The sequence below is a fragment of the Ornithorhynchus anatinus genome, chromosome 8, assembly GCF_004115215.2.
Source record: "Ornithorhynchus anatinus isolate Pmale09 chromosome 8, mOrnAna1.pri.v4, whole genome shotgun sequence".
NCBI classification, from domain to species: Eukaryota; Metazoa; Chordata; class Mammalia; order Monotremata; family Ornithorhynchidae; genus Ornithorhynchus; species Ornithorhynchus anatinus.
The window spans coordinates 70,399,069-70,415,553 of NC_041735.1; the positions used below are offsets into that span (position 1 = coordinate 70,399,069).

General features: G+C 57.1%; 1 protein-coding gene across 3 annotated transcripts in view; it reads right to left on the reverse strand.

The window, feature by feature from the left end:
- ANKIB1 (ankyrin repeat and IBR domain containing 1) overlaps positions 1 to 16,485 on the reverse strand; it is an 89,239-nt gene that overhangs the window by 24,194 nt on the left and 48,560 nt on the right. For all 3 annotated transcript variants that reach the window (XM_029070591.2, XM_029070589.2, XM_029070590.2), the window contains exons 5-9: positions 11,463 to 11,580; positions 7,095 to 7,303; positions 5,293 to 5,381; positions 3,246 to 3,390; positions 2,387 to 2,553 (exon numbers count right to left, since the gene is read on the reverse strand). In XM_029070591.2, coding sequence (XP_028926424.1) covers positions 2,387 to 2,553; positions 3,246 to 3,390; positions 5,293 to 5,381; positions 7,095 to 7,303; positions 11,463 to 11,580 — 728 coding nt within the window. The remainder of the gene's footprint in view (positions 1 to 2,386; positions 2,554 to 3,245; positions 3,391 to 5,292; positions 5,382 to 7,094; positions 7,304 to 11,462; positions 11,581 to 16,485) is intronic.

Consider the following 16,485-nt stretch of genomic DNA (forward strand, 5'->3'; position numbering starts at 1 on the left):
GAGGTAACTGAGGCGCAGAGAAGTCATGTGACTTGCCCAGGCCACGCAGCAGGCAGGTGGCAGAGCTAGGATTAGAACCCAGGTCACTTCTTTGGGCCTCAGTTTCCTCAGTTGTTAAATGGAGATAAGACAGATTGAGAGCTCTGTATGGGATAGGGACTGCATCTGTTCTTATAACCTTTGCTCTACCCTAGAGCTCAGCAGATAAGAAGTGCTTAAAAAATGCCTTAAAAGAAAACCGAAAGTAAAAAAAAATTAAAAAATAGCTCACTTCCATCTGCCTTAGGAAGGGCCATCGTGGAGATGTGACTCAACCTCTTGATGCTGGTATTTTTGCTCCTGTATCTCCACTGCATCTCTCTTTCGCCTATAAATTCTCCAAGGGCAGGGATCACATCTTTCATTTCGATAAGGTCCCTCAAGGGTCCAGGCCAGCCGCGTATACCGATGCTCCGGGCGGTCAACGGGGTGTCCGCAACCCAGTCAAGCACACCGTCGCTCCGCCAGCAGCAGCGATACGCAGTGAGCGGAAGCACTCAGTCCAGGGCTCTGCACACGGTAAGCCCTCCAAGAATGCCATTCACTCATTCGTTCATTAATCTACGGACCGACGGACTGACCGCCGCCGGGGGGGTCGACCGGTTGGGGTCAAGGGGCCGAACGCTGATTAGTCGGCTCCGAGAGGAAGCCGGTTTTCCCAACCCTCGTTTTCGGGCCGGCGGGAAAGACCCCCAAGAGGGCAAGAGATTCGCCGCCGTCGGAGTCGGCGTCGCCGCTGCCACGGGCGGGCTGACTCCAGATGGTGCTTGGGTGTAGGTGTGCCAAGATGGAATCCAGACTCATCACGACTCCCTCTTTAAAAAAAGCTTCAGGGAGCAAAATAGATTTCGACATCTGCAGCATCCTAAACACCGCCAATAAAGGCGGCGAGCGAGGGAGGGGCCGTGGCCTAGCACGGTGCCATCCATTAAAGAGGAGGATTTTTGCTCAGGATCAAAGGCCGAGACGTTTATTCAGTGCACATTTCTGAGCTGCAACAGTTCTTGTTTTGGCACTTATGAGCGCACAGAGCCCGAGGAAGGGAAATAAATACGGAAACAACTTTTTGGTTTTGAAAAACGATTACCCTTTGTTATTTGCACAAAAGGGCCGCTCTCAACTTCCTTAGGTGGAAAAACCCCTCAGAAATTCCGGGCCTCGTCTCTTATACAATCTGCCAAGCTGTCTTTTGCTCCAGGAGGGTAGTGGTGGTGCCCTGGGGAGGGAGGCAAGCTCACTGTGACGGCGGGGAACGGGGCACGAGCCCACACCGCTTCTGCCAGTACAGAAGGAAGCGTCCACCTGTCGGGGTGGATTTCCCTTTCTGATTGCTGGTCAGATGCAAAGCCCCCTAACGATAATAATCAGAAGAACGATAACGGTGATATTGTTAAGTGCCTACTATGTGTCAAACGCTGTACTAAGCATAGGGCAGATCCCAGATAATTAGGTCAGACACAGACCTAATGGGCACAAGGTGGGGACTTACTGCAAAATATAAGATCAAACTTGCTACAGGTTGGAAATGAAGGAAAGGGAATTCATGAGATTTGTTGCTTCCATTCCGGAGGATCAAGCGATCGCTACGCTTCGCTCCGTGTCACTGTTTCATTCTGAAGTGATTTTTATAATTACAACCTGTCACACTGTGACGTCTTGGAGGATGGGAGATTATGCCTACTACCTCTGCGGTGCTATGTCGAGTGTTTAATACAGTGCTCTGCACTCGGTAGACTGCAAGCTTTTAGGGGGGTAGGGATCGGGTCTACCAGCTCTACTGCACTCTTCCAAGTGTGCTTAGCACAGTGTTCTGCAGAGGGTAAACACCACCGATTGACTGGTTGATCGAGAAGGAGGAAGGTTACAAAAAGACCAACGTTCAGAGCTCTGACGATCCACGGCTGCACATGTCGGAAGCCGGGCGGCAACAGTTCCGTCGTGGAGCTCGAGCCGTCCTCAGGGCTTGGACGGTGGATCGTGCCCACGGGTGGGGTTGCGGCCGGAAAGACCGTTTGACGGCTGGTCAGTCCTCCCGTCACCTGCTTTCACACACCTTTTGGGGAATTGCCGAACGCTCCCCCCACCCACGAGGCGCATCTGTCCGGGCAGCAGCCGATCTGGGGGTGGGAGGGGCCCCGTGCCGGCCGGGGGTGAGGACTCGAACACGATTCTTCCCAAAAGGAAGGTTTCTCGGGAGGGCGACCGTCGCCTAGCAGGATGACCGACGGTATCCCCCGAAATCTGACGCCTCACTTCATCTCCACAGAGAACGCCTTCGGGTTCGTGCTAATGACCCACTGGGATGCCCTGGCCCGGTCCTTCCCTCCAAGAGCCCCTCGGAGCTCACCAGCAGAAGAGATGTCCTTTCCCGCAGTCCACGGCAGGCGCACTCAGCAGCGGAAAGCTGAGGGTGTCCGAGCCGGCGATGCCGGATCCTTGCTGGGTCAGCCGGACGGCTCGCTCACAGCCGGCCGTGGGGCACCACTTAATGGCAGGATTGTTTTCCACAAAGGCCTGGGAAGAAAAAACGCCGGGTGAGAGTCAGTGCGGGGGGAGGTGGAGCGCAGATTCCGTCCCGTGCCAGGATGGAGCTCATAGCCCGAGGAACCACGTGGGTGTGAGGGTTGGGGACAGGTAACCAAACTGGTAAAGACCCCAGTGGGTTGACAAACCAGCATGACCGCTCACTCACGACTCTCGTTCCTCCGTTTTCGTATATTTTAAGGAGTTATGCGGTCAACGTGCAGTTGACACGTGGTCCGGTCCGGGCCACACGTCACACACGGTCCGGCCCAGCCGTGGCCGCCAGCAGGTGACACGTGATCTAGGCCAGCCCGGGCCACATACACGACACACGGTCCAGGCCAGTTTAGGCCCAGTGTGGGGGTGGGGGAGTGGAGAGAAGGTTTCCCTCCATGGGGGCACTCACATTCCCAATCAGCTTTGGCACCACTAGAGCTCAGGGCTGCCCGCCTGGCGCTTGGCACCCTCTGGCCCGCCAGAAAACCCCACGCAACTCCCGCCTGCAGCCCAGCGGCCCCTGGGCCAGCCTGGGCTGGGGCCAAGCGGGGTCACCCGCTCGCCTGGGCCTCAAGGGCTCGAGCCTCCTGAACCGGACACGAGCGGCAGGCCCGGGGAGGCCTCCGGCTCGCCCCGGAGGCGGGCGGGCCTCCCCGCCAGACAGTGGGGATCCGTGCGGCCTGTACCTTGATGTCGAACTGGAGGTAGCGTTTGTCCATCTCCCGGGAGACCACGCTCTCGATGACCTCCACGGGGACCAGCTGGAAGCACTCGTAGGCTGGGCAGAAAATGTTATGAGCTTCTCCCTCCTGAATTTTCAAATTCAGGAACCTAGCAAAACGACACATCCGTCGTCAGCGGTGGGCGGGGGCTAAGGAATGGGAACCGATTCCTCTTGCAGCCTGAGACACCCGAGTGGCACATTTAACTCTGGCCTAGATAATAATGTTGGTATTTGTTAAGCGCTTACTATGTGCAGAGCACTGTTCTAAGCGCTGGGGTAGACATAGTGTAATCAGGTTGTCCCACGTGAGGCTCACAGTCTTCATCCCCATTTTACAGATGAGGTCACTGAGGCACAAAGAAGTGAAGTGACTTGCCCACAGTCCCACAGCTGACAAGTGGCAGAGTCGGGATTCGAACCCATGAGATAACAGGTACCCGTCCCAGGCTGACCTATTCCGACAAAAGAGACCAACTGAAAGGCAGTGGATCTCACTCTCCCGGCCTTTCCTTGTCACTCAAACAAAACTTAATAACGAGTCCCTTGACTTCTGTCTGCTTCAGTTACCTCATCTGTAAAATGTGGATTAAGACCGTGAGCTCCATGTGGGACGGGAACTGTGTCCAACCTGATTATCCTGAATCTACCTCAGAACTTAATACAGTGTCTGGCACAAGGTAAGCACTTAACCAATACCAAAAACAAAAACCTAAAGAACACCTTTCTCCATTTGCAACCAAAGAATGAAGCAACGGAGAAACCACATTTCTTTTAAGAGCCGCTTCCGTATCAGTTGAGGTGAAGGTGAGCGAAGAGGCGGTGTCCGGCCAAACTCAACTAAACCGAACCCCAGTCTGGGACCTGGGATTCAGAGGTCTGCACGCTGAAAGGATTTAATAAATATGACCGAATGACTGACTAGGGGACGTGTTCTCTGAAACATTCAACGCTTTTGCCACCAGAACCCAGCTGAAGAAAGGTCACAAGCCTGCAGCCACTGACCGAGAAGCCGCGTGGCCTAATGGGAAGAACACGTGCCCGAGAGTCAGAGGCCTTGGGTTTTCAGCCCAGCTCTGCCAGTTGTCTGCTGTGTGACCTTGGGAAACTCACTTGACTTCTCTGTCCCTCGGTTACCTCATCTGTAAAATGGGGATTAAGGCCGTGAGCCCTAAGTGGGAAAGGGACTGTGTCCAACCCGATCAACCCAACCCCTGTGGATAGTACCACGATTATTATTATTGACGGCCTGACTACTATAGTACATCGCTGCGTCAGACCCAACAAAGATGCTGGCATCATCCTTCTAAATTCTCCTGCACCAACCCGCTCCCGTCTCCGTCCCTCTTGAGCCTCAACTCTCTGGCCAGGCGGAGCGACTGGCTCAAAGCCCCAGGAAGTGGGATTTCTAAGGCCTTTTCCCCACAATCAAAGGATTCACAGGCAATTAATGGGGAGGCCAAGGCAGGGGGTAGCTTATGGCAGTCGGCCATCTGGACAAACGTGGGGGTGCAGCTGTACTGGGCTACCTCGAATTAGCAGTCAAAACGGGCTGTGAGTGTGAGCAGGCTTCTGTTGCCCAACAACGTGAAGCCAAGAAATTGAGTTTTTATTTACATATAAAGCCTGAGAAGAGCAAACAAGGTTTTATTCTGTTTAAATAGCAGGTAGGAACTAGAACTCATAAATGCCAACTTTTTATCGGGGGTGTGCTGGGCCGCAAAGGAGGGAGGGATTTTAGGGAGGATGGGGGAGGGGAGCAGCAGGCTTCAAACTGCTAACAAGCCAGAAAGCCACCATTTTGGGCCTTTCCGGCCCCGACCAGACCCTCGCCGGTGCTGTCGGAGAGTCTGGCTGAGTGAGGCTGGGGGCCTGGCCGCTCACCCCCAAGTGCCTCCAAACACCAGGAGAAACATGGATCAGAATACCAGGGAGCTGCAGAGCGCCAGCCCCCGCTAGCGTGAGAGCAGGTGGACGGCCATCTTAAGGGAAACCAAGGGGCAAATACTCACGCCTCCCAGCACGCTCTGCAGAAGTCATGTCCACACGGCATGTCCACTGGGTCTTCGAACACTGAAATATTGCACATGCAGATCTCGCACTGTGGGGAAAGGGAGAGAGAGAAAACATGACAATATTTTCCAAGAGAAAATGCTGAGGGCAAGAGAATTCAAGAATGGATTAAAGGTAGAGTGGAGAGAACCTGGGTCGACAGCAATGTCGGAAGCCTGGGACCAGCAAAGTGCGTGTGGGGCTGGGAGAGGAGGGAAATGGGGAGAGGGATGAGCCCGCTGAGTCCACGCTTCGCACCACATCACGTCAAGGTTCCCACACTGAGCCCTCTGCTCCTCCTCCCCATTGCCCCTATTCCCTCCCTCTGCTCTACCCCCTTCCCCTCCTCCCAGCACTTGTGCATAGTTGTACATATTTATTGCTCTATTTATTTTATTAACGATGTGCATTTATCTATGGTTCTGTTCATCCACTTTGATGGTAGTGATGCCTGTCTACTCGCTTTATTTTGTTGACCGTCTCCCCCTTCTAGACTGTGAGCCCGTCGTTGGGTAGGGATTGTCTCTGTTGCCGAACTGTACTTCCCAAGCGCTTAGTACAGTGCTGTGCACACAGTAAGCGCTCAATAAATACAGATAAATGAATAAAGGTTCCAAAGCCACAGGGCCATGGCTGTGCCTACTTTGGTCACTAGTAGAAAGGCCGTGGGAAGATTCCGAGTCCCTCACACAGACGCTGATTTAGTGCGTGGGTGAGACACACAGACACACCCCTCCCCTCCCCTCCCCAGCCCCTCTCCCCCAACACGTCGGCTTTCCCCTGGCCAGAACCAAACCCCGTGGGGCTCTTGTTTAGTCAGAGGCCTGGGGACTGCCCCCTGCTACCCCCTCTGGTACAGTCCTCGTTGCCGGCGACTTCTGACAGCGCCTGGGCCAGTGGAAGGAACACGGGGCCGTGAGGCAGTCTCTCCCCATCTTCAAAACCCTTTTAAAATCACATCTCTGCCAAAAGGCCTTCCCAGACTAAACTCTCATTTCCCCTTAGACCCTCGCCTCTACCCCTTGATCTGTATACCTTTAGCACTTGATACTCTCCCCACCCCAGCTCCACAGCATTTACGTACATTTCCTTACACCCCGCCGTTTCCCTTAACTGCAATTTCCTTTCCTGCCTTTTCCCCATTTACACTTTAAGCCCCTTGCGAACTGTTGCTGAATTGTAATCTCCTACGTGCTTGGTACAGGGCTCCTCACGCAGTAACTGCTCAATAAATACCACTGACTGATTACTTGACTTGGACGAGTCACCCCACTTCTCTGGGCGTCAGTTTCCACCCTCTGAAAAACGAGGACACACCCTTGCCTGGCTCTACCAGCCCAGGATGCTGTGAAGACCAAGTGGGATCAGGAGGGAGACAGAAATATTCCAACAATTCAAGATGGTGTTGGCAGTGAGACGGGAGCAGGCCACTCTCCCCAGTAACAGTGGCCTTCACGATGAAGCAGGGGCAAAATCCATTCCCAGCAGCTTCTCCTTAGCGTGGCCGTTTTTACACGCACGTTGGCAGCGCTCCCCTGCTCCGGTTCGGCGGACCCGACCAGGGGGCCGACGCATCCGCTTTACTGTCCAGGGTCATCTTCCGGTGGCAAAATCATTCCTAAAGCCCCTCTCTCCCCTGGGCTTGACCGCTCAGAAGCAGGAACGGCGAAAACTCGAGGCCCGAGGCGTAAGGGGCGTCCATCCCCCGGACTCCCGGGTTCCCAAACCGCCGGCCCCCGGCAGGCTGGAGGAAGGCACGTACCAACGCGGCGTCCAGATCCCCCGGCGACAGGCTTATCTCGTCGGGGGACGTGACGGAGGAGCGCGTGGTCCGCGGCGTCCGGGGTGAAGGGAGGGTGTCCCAGGCGTTGTACCCGCTCGGGGGTGGTGTTGGCATCTGGACCCCTGAACGCTGGCAGCAGTTCTCGGGATTGGCCATCCACGCCTCCAGCAGCTTCTCCCTGTCCCAGTCTGAAGCGGCACACGGTGGGGGCGGGGAGGGAAAGGGGAGAGGGAGGGGTTGCGACTTGGCAAGCGGCAGAAACGCCGAAGCCTTTACTCGCGGGGGCAGTGATACCCGCGGGCTTCGACGAACGACTGGGATGCAGGTCTCTTTGGATGGAGAAAGGGCCCCAACTCGGCCTATACGTGTGCGCGTACGCGTCCACACACGGATCGGGTGTTTGCAATTTCCTCAGAGACGGCCGGCGGGTCCCTCCCTCCCAAGCCCCGGGGAATTTAGTGCAGGGGAAGCAACTCAGGGAATACTGGTCCTTGAGGCCCCGCCCTACCCGCCCCAAGCAGGGCCCACAGCGCCCGCCATATCTCCCTGGGACCGTAGCCAGGACCCTGAGCTCACGGAGAGATAGTCACACTTGCCTGGGGTCATCCCCACAACCCTTCCGTCCCTCTGAGCCTGAACCGAATATCTGTGGTTGCTCGAGTTTTCTGAGGGACCACAGGGGCGGCAGCAGCAGTGGTGAGAGCAGTACTGAGCACCCTATGATAGACACACAAGCTTCTGCCTGCAAGATGCTTATTTTCTAGGGTCTATCTAGGTGTTAGCCGCCCATTACATCCTCAAAGAAACTGAACACGATGACGGATTTTGGTTTAGGCGTCAGTCAGCACTCGGCACAGTGGATAGAGCCACGGGTCTGGGAGTCAGAAGGTCACAGATTCGAATGCCGGCTCCGCCACCGTCTGTCGTGTGACCGGTCAAGTCACTTCACTTTTCTGGGTCTCAGTTACCTCATCTGTAAAATGGGGATTGAGGCCGTGAGCCCCAGGTGGGACAGGGACTGTGTTCAACCTGATTTGCTTGTATCCATCCCAGTGCTTAGGACAGTGCCTGGCACATAGCAAGGGCATAACAAATACCGCAATTATTATCATCATTACACGGAACTAAGGTTCTGAGGCTCACCCTCGCTGTCCCATTCATTCAGTCGCATTTACTGAGCGCTTACTATGTGCAGAGCACTGTACCAAGTGTTTGGAATGTACAATTCGGCAACAGATCGAGGCAATCCCTGACCACTGACGGGCTTACAGTCTCGTCAGCGAGGAGGGGAAGGGCACAGCTGACGAGCAGGCAAACACCTGGGGAATTAGCTGGGGGTCGGGGAGAGGTGGGACGCAGGGGTGACAGGCAGCAGGGAAGCAGAGGGGCTCACAAAAGACGCTGAAAGAACAGAATCAAACTCAAAACCCACCTGAGCACAGACAGGCCTGAACAAAGAGTCTCATTTGAGCAGTAATGTTGTTGGGCTAGCAAATCTGCCCAGTGCGGCTATTGTGCTGGGCTGGTGAATCTGCCCATTGTGGCTATTATGTTGGGTTGGTGAATCTGCCCAGTGTGGCTATTGTGTTGGGTGAGTGAAAATGCCCAGGAAGGAAAAACGAGAGCAATTCGGACCGAAGCTTCAACGAGCGCATTTCCAAGCCATCATTCCCAGCAGAAACACGAGGCCCTCCGGTCGAGGAGAGCCAAACAAACACATTCTCTAGCTCCCAGAGGTCATGGCTTCCGCTGGCTTCCCCCGGTTTCCGTTTCCACCTCCCTCTGGGAATGGCCAAACTTCCGCAGATCTGTCCCAGTGATCTGCGAGCAGGAGAGGAAGCCGTGCCCAGAGGCCCGGAGAGTACAAACCAGCTCCCAGTTCCCAGCTCCCAAGCCCTCGGACCACCGCCGCTGGCTTCCTCGGGCCGCGCCTGCAGCTCCCCAGTGACTGGGCTTCCCCGCGGAGCCCCTCGCCCCTCCCACCCCTCCCCTCTCCCGGACCAGGGAGTCAGAGGACCTGGGTTCCAATCCCGGCTCCGCCCCTTGCCTGCTGTGCGACCTTGGGCAAGTCACGTCACTTCTCTCGCCTCGGTTTCCTCACCTGCAACTTAGGGATGAAATACCTTTCCTCTCGCCTATTTAGACTGTAAGCCTCAAGTGAGACAGAGACTACGTCCCACCCGATTAACTTGTATCTACCTCGGCACTTAGTGCTTGACACATAGTAGCCGCTTAACAAATACCACGGGCGAGAGAGCGGAAAAAGGAATTCGGACGAAAATGTCTTCTCTGAGGCAGCCTCGGTCAGTTGCTGCAAACCCAGCAGGTTTACACTGTGCTGTATGCAGCATTTCAGCTCGGGTCGTATTTCCATAGAACTGCCACGTAGAAATCTTGGGGACATAATTATGATGATAATAATAGTAAACAATGATAATAATAATATGATAATATTTGCTAAGCACTTACTATGAAAGAAGTACCAGGGTGGATACAAGAAAATCAGGTTGGACACGGTCCCTATCCCGGCTCACAGATTAAGGAGGGAGAATAGGTACTGAATGACCATTTTACAGATGAGGAAACCGAGGCCCGGGGAGGCTAACTGACTTGCCCAAGGTCACACAGCAGGCACGCCAGCCGATCCCCGACCAAGGCGGGAAGCGCCCGGGGAGACGGGCACCTCCTGGCAAGATGCTATGTTAGAGACAGATAGTTATGTCCTGCCTTTTATCTGCGCATGGTCGGCAGGCAGATACCTGGCTTTCTGGCTCCTAATCACCCATCTCTCTCTATATACACCCACACCCCCAGATGAACAGTCTTATGTAAATATCACTGTACCAATTACATACACGTGTTCGTTTATTCAGGTTTCCCTTAACCTTTGCAAGTGTCGGTTGAATCCACGCTTATTCTCCCGTTCCCCAGATACGGACAGAGTTTACATCCCCACGTCACCCTCATTAGATCGCAAGCTCCTCGAAGTCAGGGGCCGCGTCTTCTATTTTCACTGCCTGTTCCAAAGCACCTCCCGCAGTGGTCTGCCTGCAGGAGGGGCTCAAGAAATACTAGGACTGACTGATGTACAATTTTCCCTTTCACAAAGACCCAAACCGATTTAAAGCAAAGTCATTCTCTCGTCAAAGTGGGCACTTTTCTAAGTGGCTCGAATGACCGTGATAGTTGTAGCGACTAAAGCTAAAAAGCGCTCAACCAGACGCCGTGTGACTGTGCACGACGATACCGCCGCCGAGGCCGGCCGAGCCCGAGACGGTGCCGGCTGCACCACCACAAGGTCTGGCAGACCGAGACGGTGCCCGGCCGCACCGTCCCCAAGCCTGGCAGACCCCGAGGCCTTGCCCGGCCGGCACCGCCCCCAAGCCCGGCAGACCCCGGGACTGTTCTCGACAGTCCCAACTCCAAGCCCGTGCTCGTGCGCTCTGAGCCGCGAGGAGCCCCAAACCCCGTCCTCTAGCTTTGATGCCCTTCCCCGCTTATTACCGTACATGTGGTGACCTTTGTCTTTTATATTGTATTTTTGTTTTTACTCTTTCATCTTTCCTTATGTGTCTGTCCCCGGTCCCCTTTCGCCACTCTTACATAGAAGTGGAAAGAGCACGGGCTTGGGAGTCAGAGGTCATGGGTTCGAATCCCAGCTCGGCCACTTGTCAGCTGTGTGACTTTGGGCAAGTCACTTAACTTCTCGGTGCCTCAGTTACCTCATCCGTAAAATGGGGATTAAGGCTGTGAGCCCCACGTGGGACAACCTGATTCCCTTGTGACCACCCCAGCGCTTAGAACAGTGCTCGGCACATAGTAAGCGCTTAACGAATACCAACATTATTATTATTAGAAGGGGCTCGGGAGCCCCTTGAGAGCCAGGAACCGTGTTTCATTTTCAACTGTGAATTATTTCCCAGCGTCTAATATGGCACCCTGCGCAAAGTCAGCCCTCAGTAAGTATCATCGCTATTGCTGCTGCTGCTCCTGCTGCAGCTGTGGGTGCTGCTGAAGGGCAGGGTGGCACCCTTCCCGCTCAGGTTCACCCAGAATTCTCTCCGAACCCATGAAAAGTAGGAAAAGGCACTGGGAGGGGTCCGGTGCTTCCCGACCGACCCAAGAGCTCGGCCCGCGCTGCCGGTGGCTGCTGCCGTGTGCCCAGCCGGGCTGAGGGCCCGTCAGAGACACGGACCCGCCCCTCTGCCCAGAAGCTCCGGGCGGGCGGTCCACCTGCGTTCGCCCGCAACCTCAAAACCGACATCGGAGGGCAAGGCGCCTAGTTACGTCAGCCTAGGGCTTTAGGGGGCGGGCGGGCAGGCGGGTAGGCGCTACTTGTCCCGTTACCATGGGCTCTGAGCAAGGCCTCGGCCGTGAAGAGCGGGGCTTGAAGCATATCGGCGGACTCGACGATCAGCATGTCTTTCAGTCTGCGAAGATCTTGAGGTCTGAGTCCTTCGTACGGCTGGAAAGAGCGGAAACACAGAGGTCAGGGGCTCGGACTCCCCCGTGTCCCCGCAGCCACCCCAGGACGCCGCCTCCTCCGCAGGGCCCGATCCCAGAGGAGCTCCCACCCGCCGAAAAACCGCAGGCCCCCGGGGGCGGGTGGGCGGTCTCCCGCGGCCGGGAAACCGACCCGGCGCCAGTGCCGCTGAAGAGGTGGCGCGGAGCGGTCGACGGAGCTGGGGATGACCGCTCCCTCACTGGAAACGCCGCTTCGGCCCGCTGGACCCGAGCCGGGGCCTCAGCTCTGCGTCTGCTTGTTTTCAAATCCACGCCAGGGAGCTCGCACACCAGTGGGTTTTTATTTACTAGGAGTTTAAGGTACTGGTTAAATAAATGGACCTTCTGTCTAAGAGAGATGGAATGAAAGAACCCACAAATGCCCGGAAGGGGATGGTCGTCGCCGCTGCGGGCCCACCTTGAAAGAGCCGCCCCGACGACCAGCTGCTACTTAGCCGACCCCCGACCCAACCTCGGACGGGGTCCGGGAGCAGCCGCAGAACACCCTCGACGGCCCATGGATTCTGTGCGGTGTGAGTGCCCTGAGGCCAGGGGACGGGCGTTGTGCCTCGGTCGTTCGCTCCTGAGCGCTTAGTGCAGCACGGCGCACCCAGACGGCGCGCGGTCAATACCGGTACTCAGGAGCCACCGCCACTACTGGCTTTCCAGAGCCTCGGCGGGCCGGTCGAACACAACCTAGGTTGTCGGTGGACTGACGACGTGGCTCTTCACGCGGGCCTGGGGGCCGCTTTCTATGTTGAGCTTGGGGAGGAAGAAGGGATGGGGCGGGGCTACGCCATCGTTCTTCAACCCCCTCTCCTAACCAGCTCACCCAACCAGAGAGCAAATCGACCCATTCCCAGCAGGCGGTGGCTTCTCGGAAGATCTCGGATTGCCAAGCGGAGGGTGATTTCAACGGGGACCCGGGTCGGGCTGGGCTACCCCCCAACTGGCCTGCTTTGCTGCTGCCAAGCCCCCGCTTCGGCGCAACGGAGCGGAAGGAGTTTCACCGGCCGGAGGGAACACTGGTGGCGGCAGCGGGCCCGCAGCCCAAGTTCCACGGCAGCCGTCTCCCTCGGTGGGTGGGAACGCCGGTTTGAGTCGATCTCCCACAATTCATGAAAACCTCTTCCCTGCCAACCTCGCTCCCCGTGGCCCAGCCCGGAACCTCCCAGGCCCATCCGGTAACATCCAAACCGTGCCACTCTTGGGCAGGATCCCAGAATCCCCGGACCGGCGGATCCGGGGGCCCGCCCCCGGCCCTGACGTCTGACGTGGCGGGCGCTCCCGGGGGAGTTCGGCTCTTCCCGGGCCGCCGGGAGCAGCCGTCCGGAGGGGACCGACTCCCCGCTCACCAATGGGGATGGTCTGAGGCCCCGAACGGGCCACCCTGGGGGTCGGCCGCCGCCCGCCCGCCCCCCCGACTGGCAACCGGGGCTTGTGTTAGTGGAACTGGGGGATAAAGGCTTCCCACTTGGGCTCGCCGGCGCCCTTCCCTGTTTTTCCTGTCGGGGGACACAATGGGCTTGACTCGCACGTTCCCCACGGAGGTTGTCTCTCCACCGGCCCCCCCGCTCTTCTCCCGCAGTGGGATCCCGTGCCCGGGAACACTGGCGCCCAGCAGCTCTGCCACTGCCACGGCAGGCTCCGGGCCCATCCAACCTCACACCGCCAAACAACGTCCCCCACCCCCTACGCTTCCAGTCGCAGTCTAGCCAAAGGGCTCAGGGCAAACGTGGGAGGTGGCAGAGCTGAGAGCACTGCAGGGGGGGGGCGGGAGGCAGGGCACTGGGCCCTCGCTAGGAGCGGGATCCCAAGGGAGAGAACCCAGGCTGGCGGGCGAATCTGTCCGCAATCCCCCTCCATTCCTGGCTCCTCCGCCTCGCCGGCGCACAGGGCTCATCAGCTCGGCGCCGGGTAGAGATGCTGCTGGGCCCAGAGCAGAAGGCAGCCACGTGACCAGGAGAGGAACAGCCCAAATTAAGGGCAGCTTTAAAAACCAACACTTCCACAATGTCGACCTTCCGCTGATTCGGGCCCCCCCGCCGCACCCCTCCCGCTCCTCCCCTTGCCCGCTGTCCCGCCTTCCTCGAGTCCTAATCTGAGGCTTTCCTGAGATAAAATTCTAGATGGTCCACTAATTCGGGGGAGGGAGGAGGCCTGAGTTCCTCTGACTAGGGAAGGTCACTGGTGAGGCTGCTGCTAGGGACAAGATTAGGGCGGGTGGCTGGGAGAGTGGTGTTGACGATGATGGTGTTTACTCTGTGCCACGCACCGTTCTGCAGGGGAAGAGCGACAGCCCCCCGGGGCCAGGCTCTCTCATTCCAGCGGACCCAGAGCGCCACGGCAAATCAGCTCTGCCGAGTGGAACCTTTCTCCCCCGAACAGACTCCCACCGCTTCCTCGCCGACGGTCTAGTCCACTGCGGGCCCCTCCTACAGCCCTCGGGACCCGCTCTGACATCACCAAACAGGTAGCCGTCCTCATTTCTCCTATCCGCCCTCCCCACACCATCCACGACGCACTTGGCCCATCCACGACGCACTTGGCCGTGTACCTCTTAAGCACTCTGATACTCCCCCCGGCCCCGCGGTATTTACGTCAGTATTCTTATATTCTACTATTTCCTCTATCCTTAACCTATTTTAACGTCCGTCTCCCCCTGTAGACCGTGAGCTTCTCGTGGGCAGGGATCGCGCCTCCCAACTCGGTCGCGCTGTACTTTCCCGAGCAGTTAGTTCGGTGTTTGGCAAAAGGTAAGGGCTCGATAAATACCACTGATCGACAGACAGACTGCTGTGCAGCGGTTAACTCCTCCTGAAGGACTTCCCCATTTTAATTTTTCGCTCCAACACCAGAAAGTCCGACTGCAGAGGGTTGCTCACTTCGCCCTTTTGACGGTGCCGGCGTTAACCGTTCTCCCCGAGGCCCCATCGGTGACACTCTTCCTTTCCTAGAAATACGAAGCCAGGGATCCCCGCCCGTCTCGTTCCTCTACCACCGCCTCGATTTCGGGGAGAGGCAGAAGGTGGCCTACCCACTGCGGACGATCGGGAACCTCACCTCCTCGGCGTCCTCCTCCCTCCTGCCTCCGCCCTCCCTCCTCAGGAACTGGAGGCACAGAAGGCCCAGTCAGAGGCGGCTGGCTCTCCTCGCCCTTGGGCGCCCAGACTGGTGCCTGGGTCGGGAAGGGAGGGGAGAGAAGCCTCAGGGCAGCTCGAGGTAATCTACAGACCACGGGGTGCTCGAGTCCGCACATTCCAAGGGCCCAAAAGGTGAAACTCACCTGAACGGTCCAGCCCATCCTCAGTCGTCCCTGATCCCAATTATCATCATCATCATTATTATTTTTAAATGGTATTTCTTAAGCACTCACTATGTGCCAGGCATTTTACTAAGGGCTGGGATAGATATCCGCTAATGACCTCGGACACGGTCCGTGTCCCGAGTGGGGCTCACAATCTTAATCGCCATTTTACAGACGTGGGAACTGAGCCACAGAGAAGTGAAGTGACTTGCCCAAGTTCACGCACGGCAGACGAGCGGAAGGGTCGGCGTGAGAACCCAGGTCCGCTGATTCCCAGGTCCGTGATCACCCGAGAGGCAGAATGGCGCAGTGGACAGCGCACGGGCCTGGGAGTCGGAAGGTCACGGGTTCTAATTACCCCCTCTGCCATCTGTCTGCCGTGTGACCGTGGACAAGTCACTTCACTTCCGCCGTGCCTCAGTTACCTCACCTGTAAACGAGGACTGAAACGGCGAGCCTCACGTGGGACGGGGACCGTGTCCAACCCGACGTGCTCGTATCCACCCCAGCGCTTAGTACGGCCGGCACACAGTAGGCGCTTGCCAAATACCACAGTTATTATGATTGTTATTACTATCTGAATGGTCCAGCCCTGTGGCAAGCAACCCCCACACACCCCAAAGGGGATCGGAAACCGGCAGGAGAAAACAGGGCTGGTCCGCTGAGGTTCAGGGATCACGACAGAGGTAAACACGGAGGCCCGAGCTTGGCCACACCCTTTCGACACACTTTGGTCAACCCTGAGAGTCTCTGCCCACAGGGACGGTGTCTCTGCGCTGGCTGACGATGGAAAAACACAGACTCCTATTTTCATAAACACCACGACACACGGGGACATCCTAAATTTCCCATGATGCCAACTAAATGCTAGAACATCATGGAGAGAGCCTGCTTAATGTGAAATGGAGGGGATGCCAACCAACCGCTTCCGACTCATTCTCCGGGAAGGTGGCCAGAGCTCCGGTCAAGCCGGCTACTTCAAGCGAGAACTTGGGGGGACGGGGACTCGATGGCCAACCTCTCCCACTCCTCTCCCGGCTCGGCCCGGCCTGGGGCCCGGACATCCGCTCCCAGTTATCTACCGACAGGTCAACCCCGGAACCCGACGAGGTCTCTGAGCGACGTCCGGCCCCTACGCTGCGTTGAACCACTCTCACGGGGATGCCTCCTCGGACCCTTTAGCCCACGGTAGTGGCTCTGATTTGGACACCGGTCTGAGATCGTCCGACCCCACGTTATCTGGGCTTTCTAAACACTAGCACAAAATCAATCGGTCCCGAGCTCGGGGCCCGCCGGGATGGGCACGGATTTCCCCATTTTCGGGTCCGACCGCCTTGCAGTCAGAAGGGCACCTGCCAAAACCGAAAATTAAAACTGCACGTCAGAAACTCAGTCACGGTCACGTCAAAAAGCGTGGTTCAGTGGAAAGAGCAGGGGCTTAGGAGTCAGAGGTCGTGGGTTCTAATCCCGGCGCCGCCTGTCAGCTGTGTGACTTGGGGCAAGTCACTTGGCTTCTCGGTGCCTCAGTGACCTCATCTGTAAAATGGGGATAAAGGGACA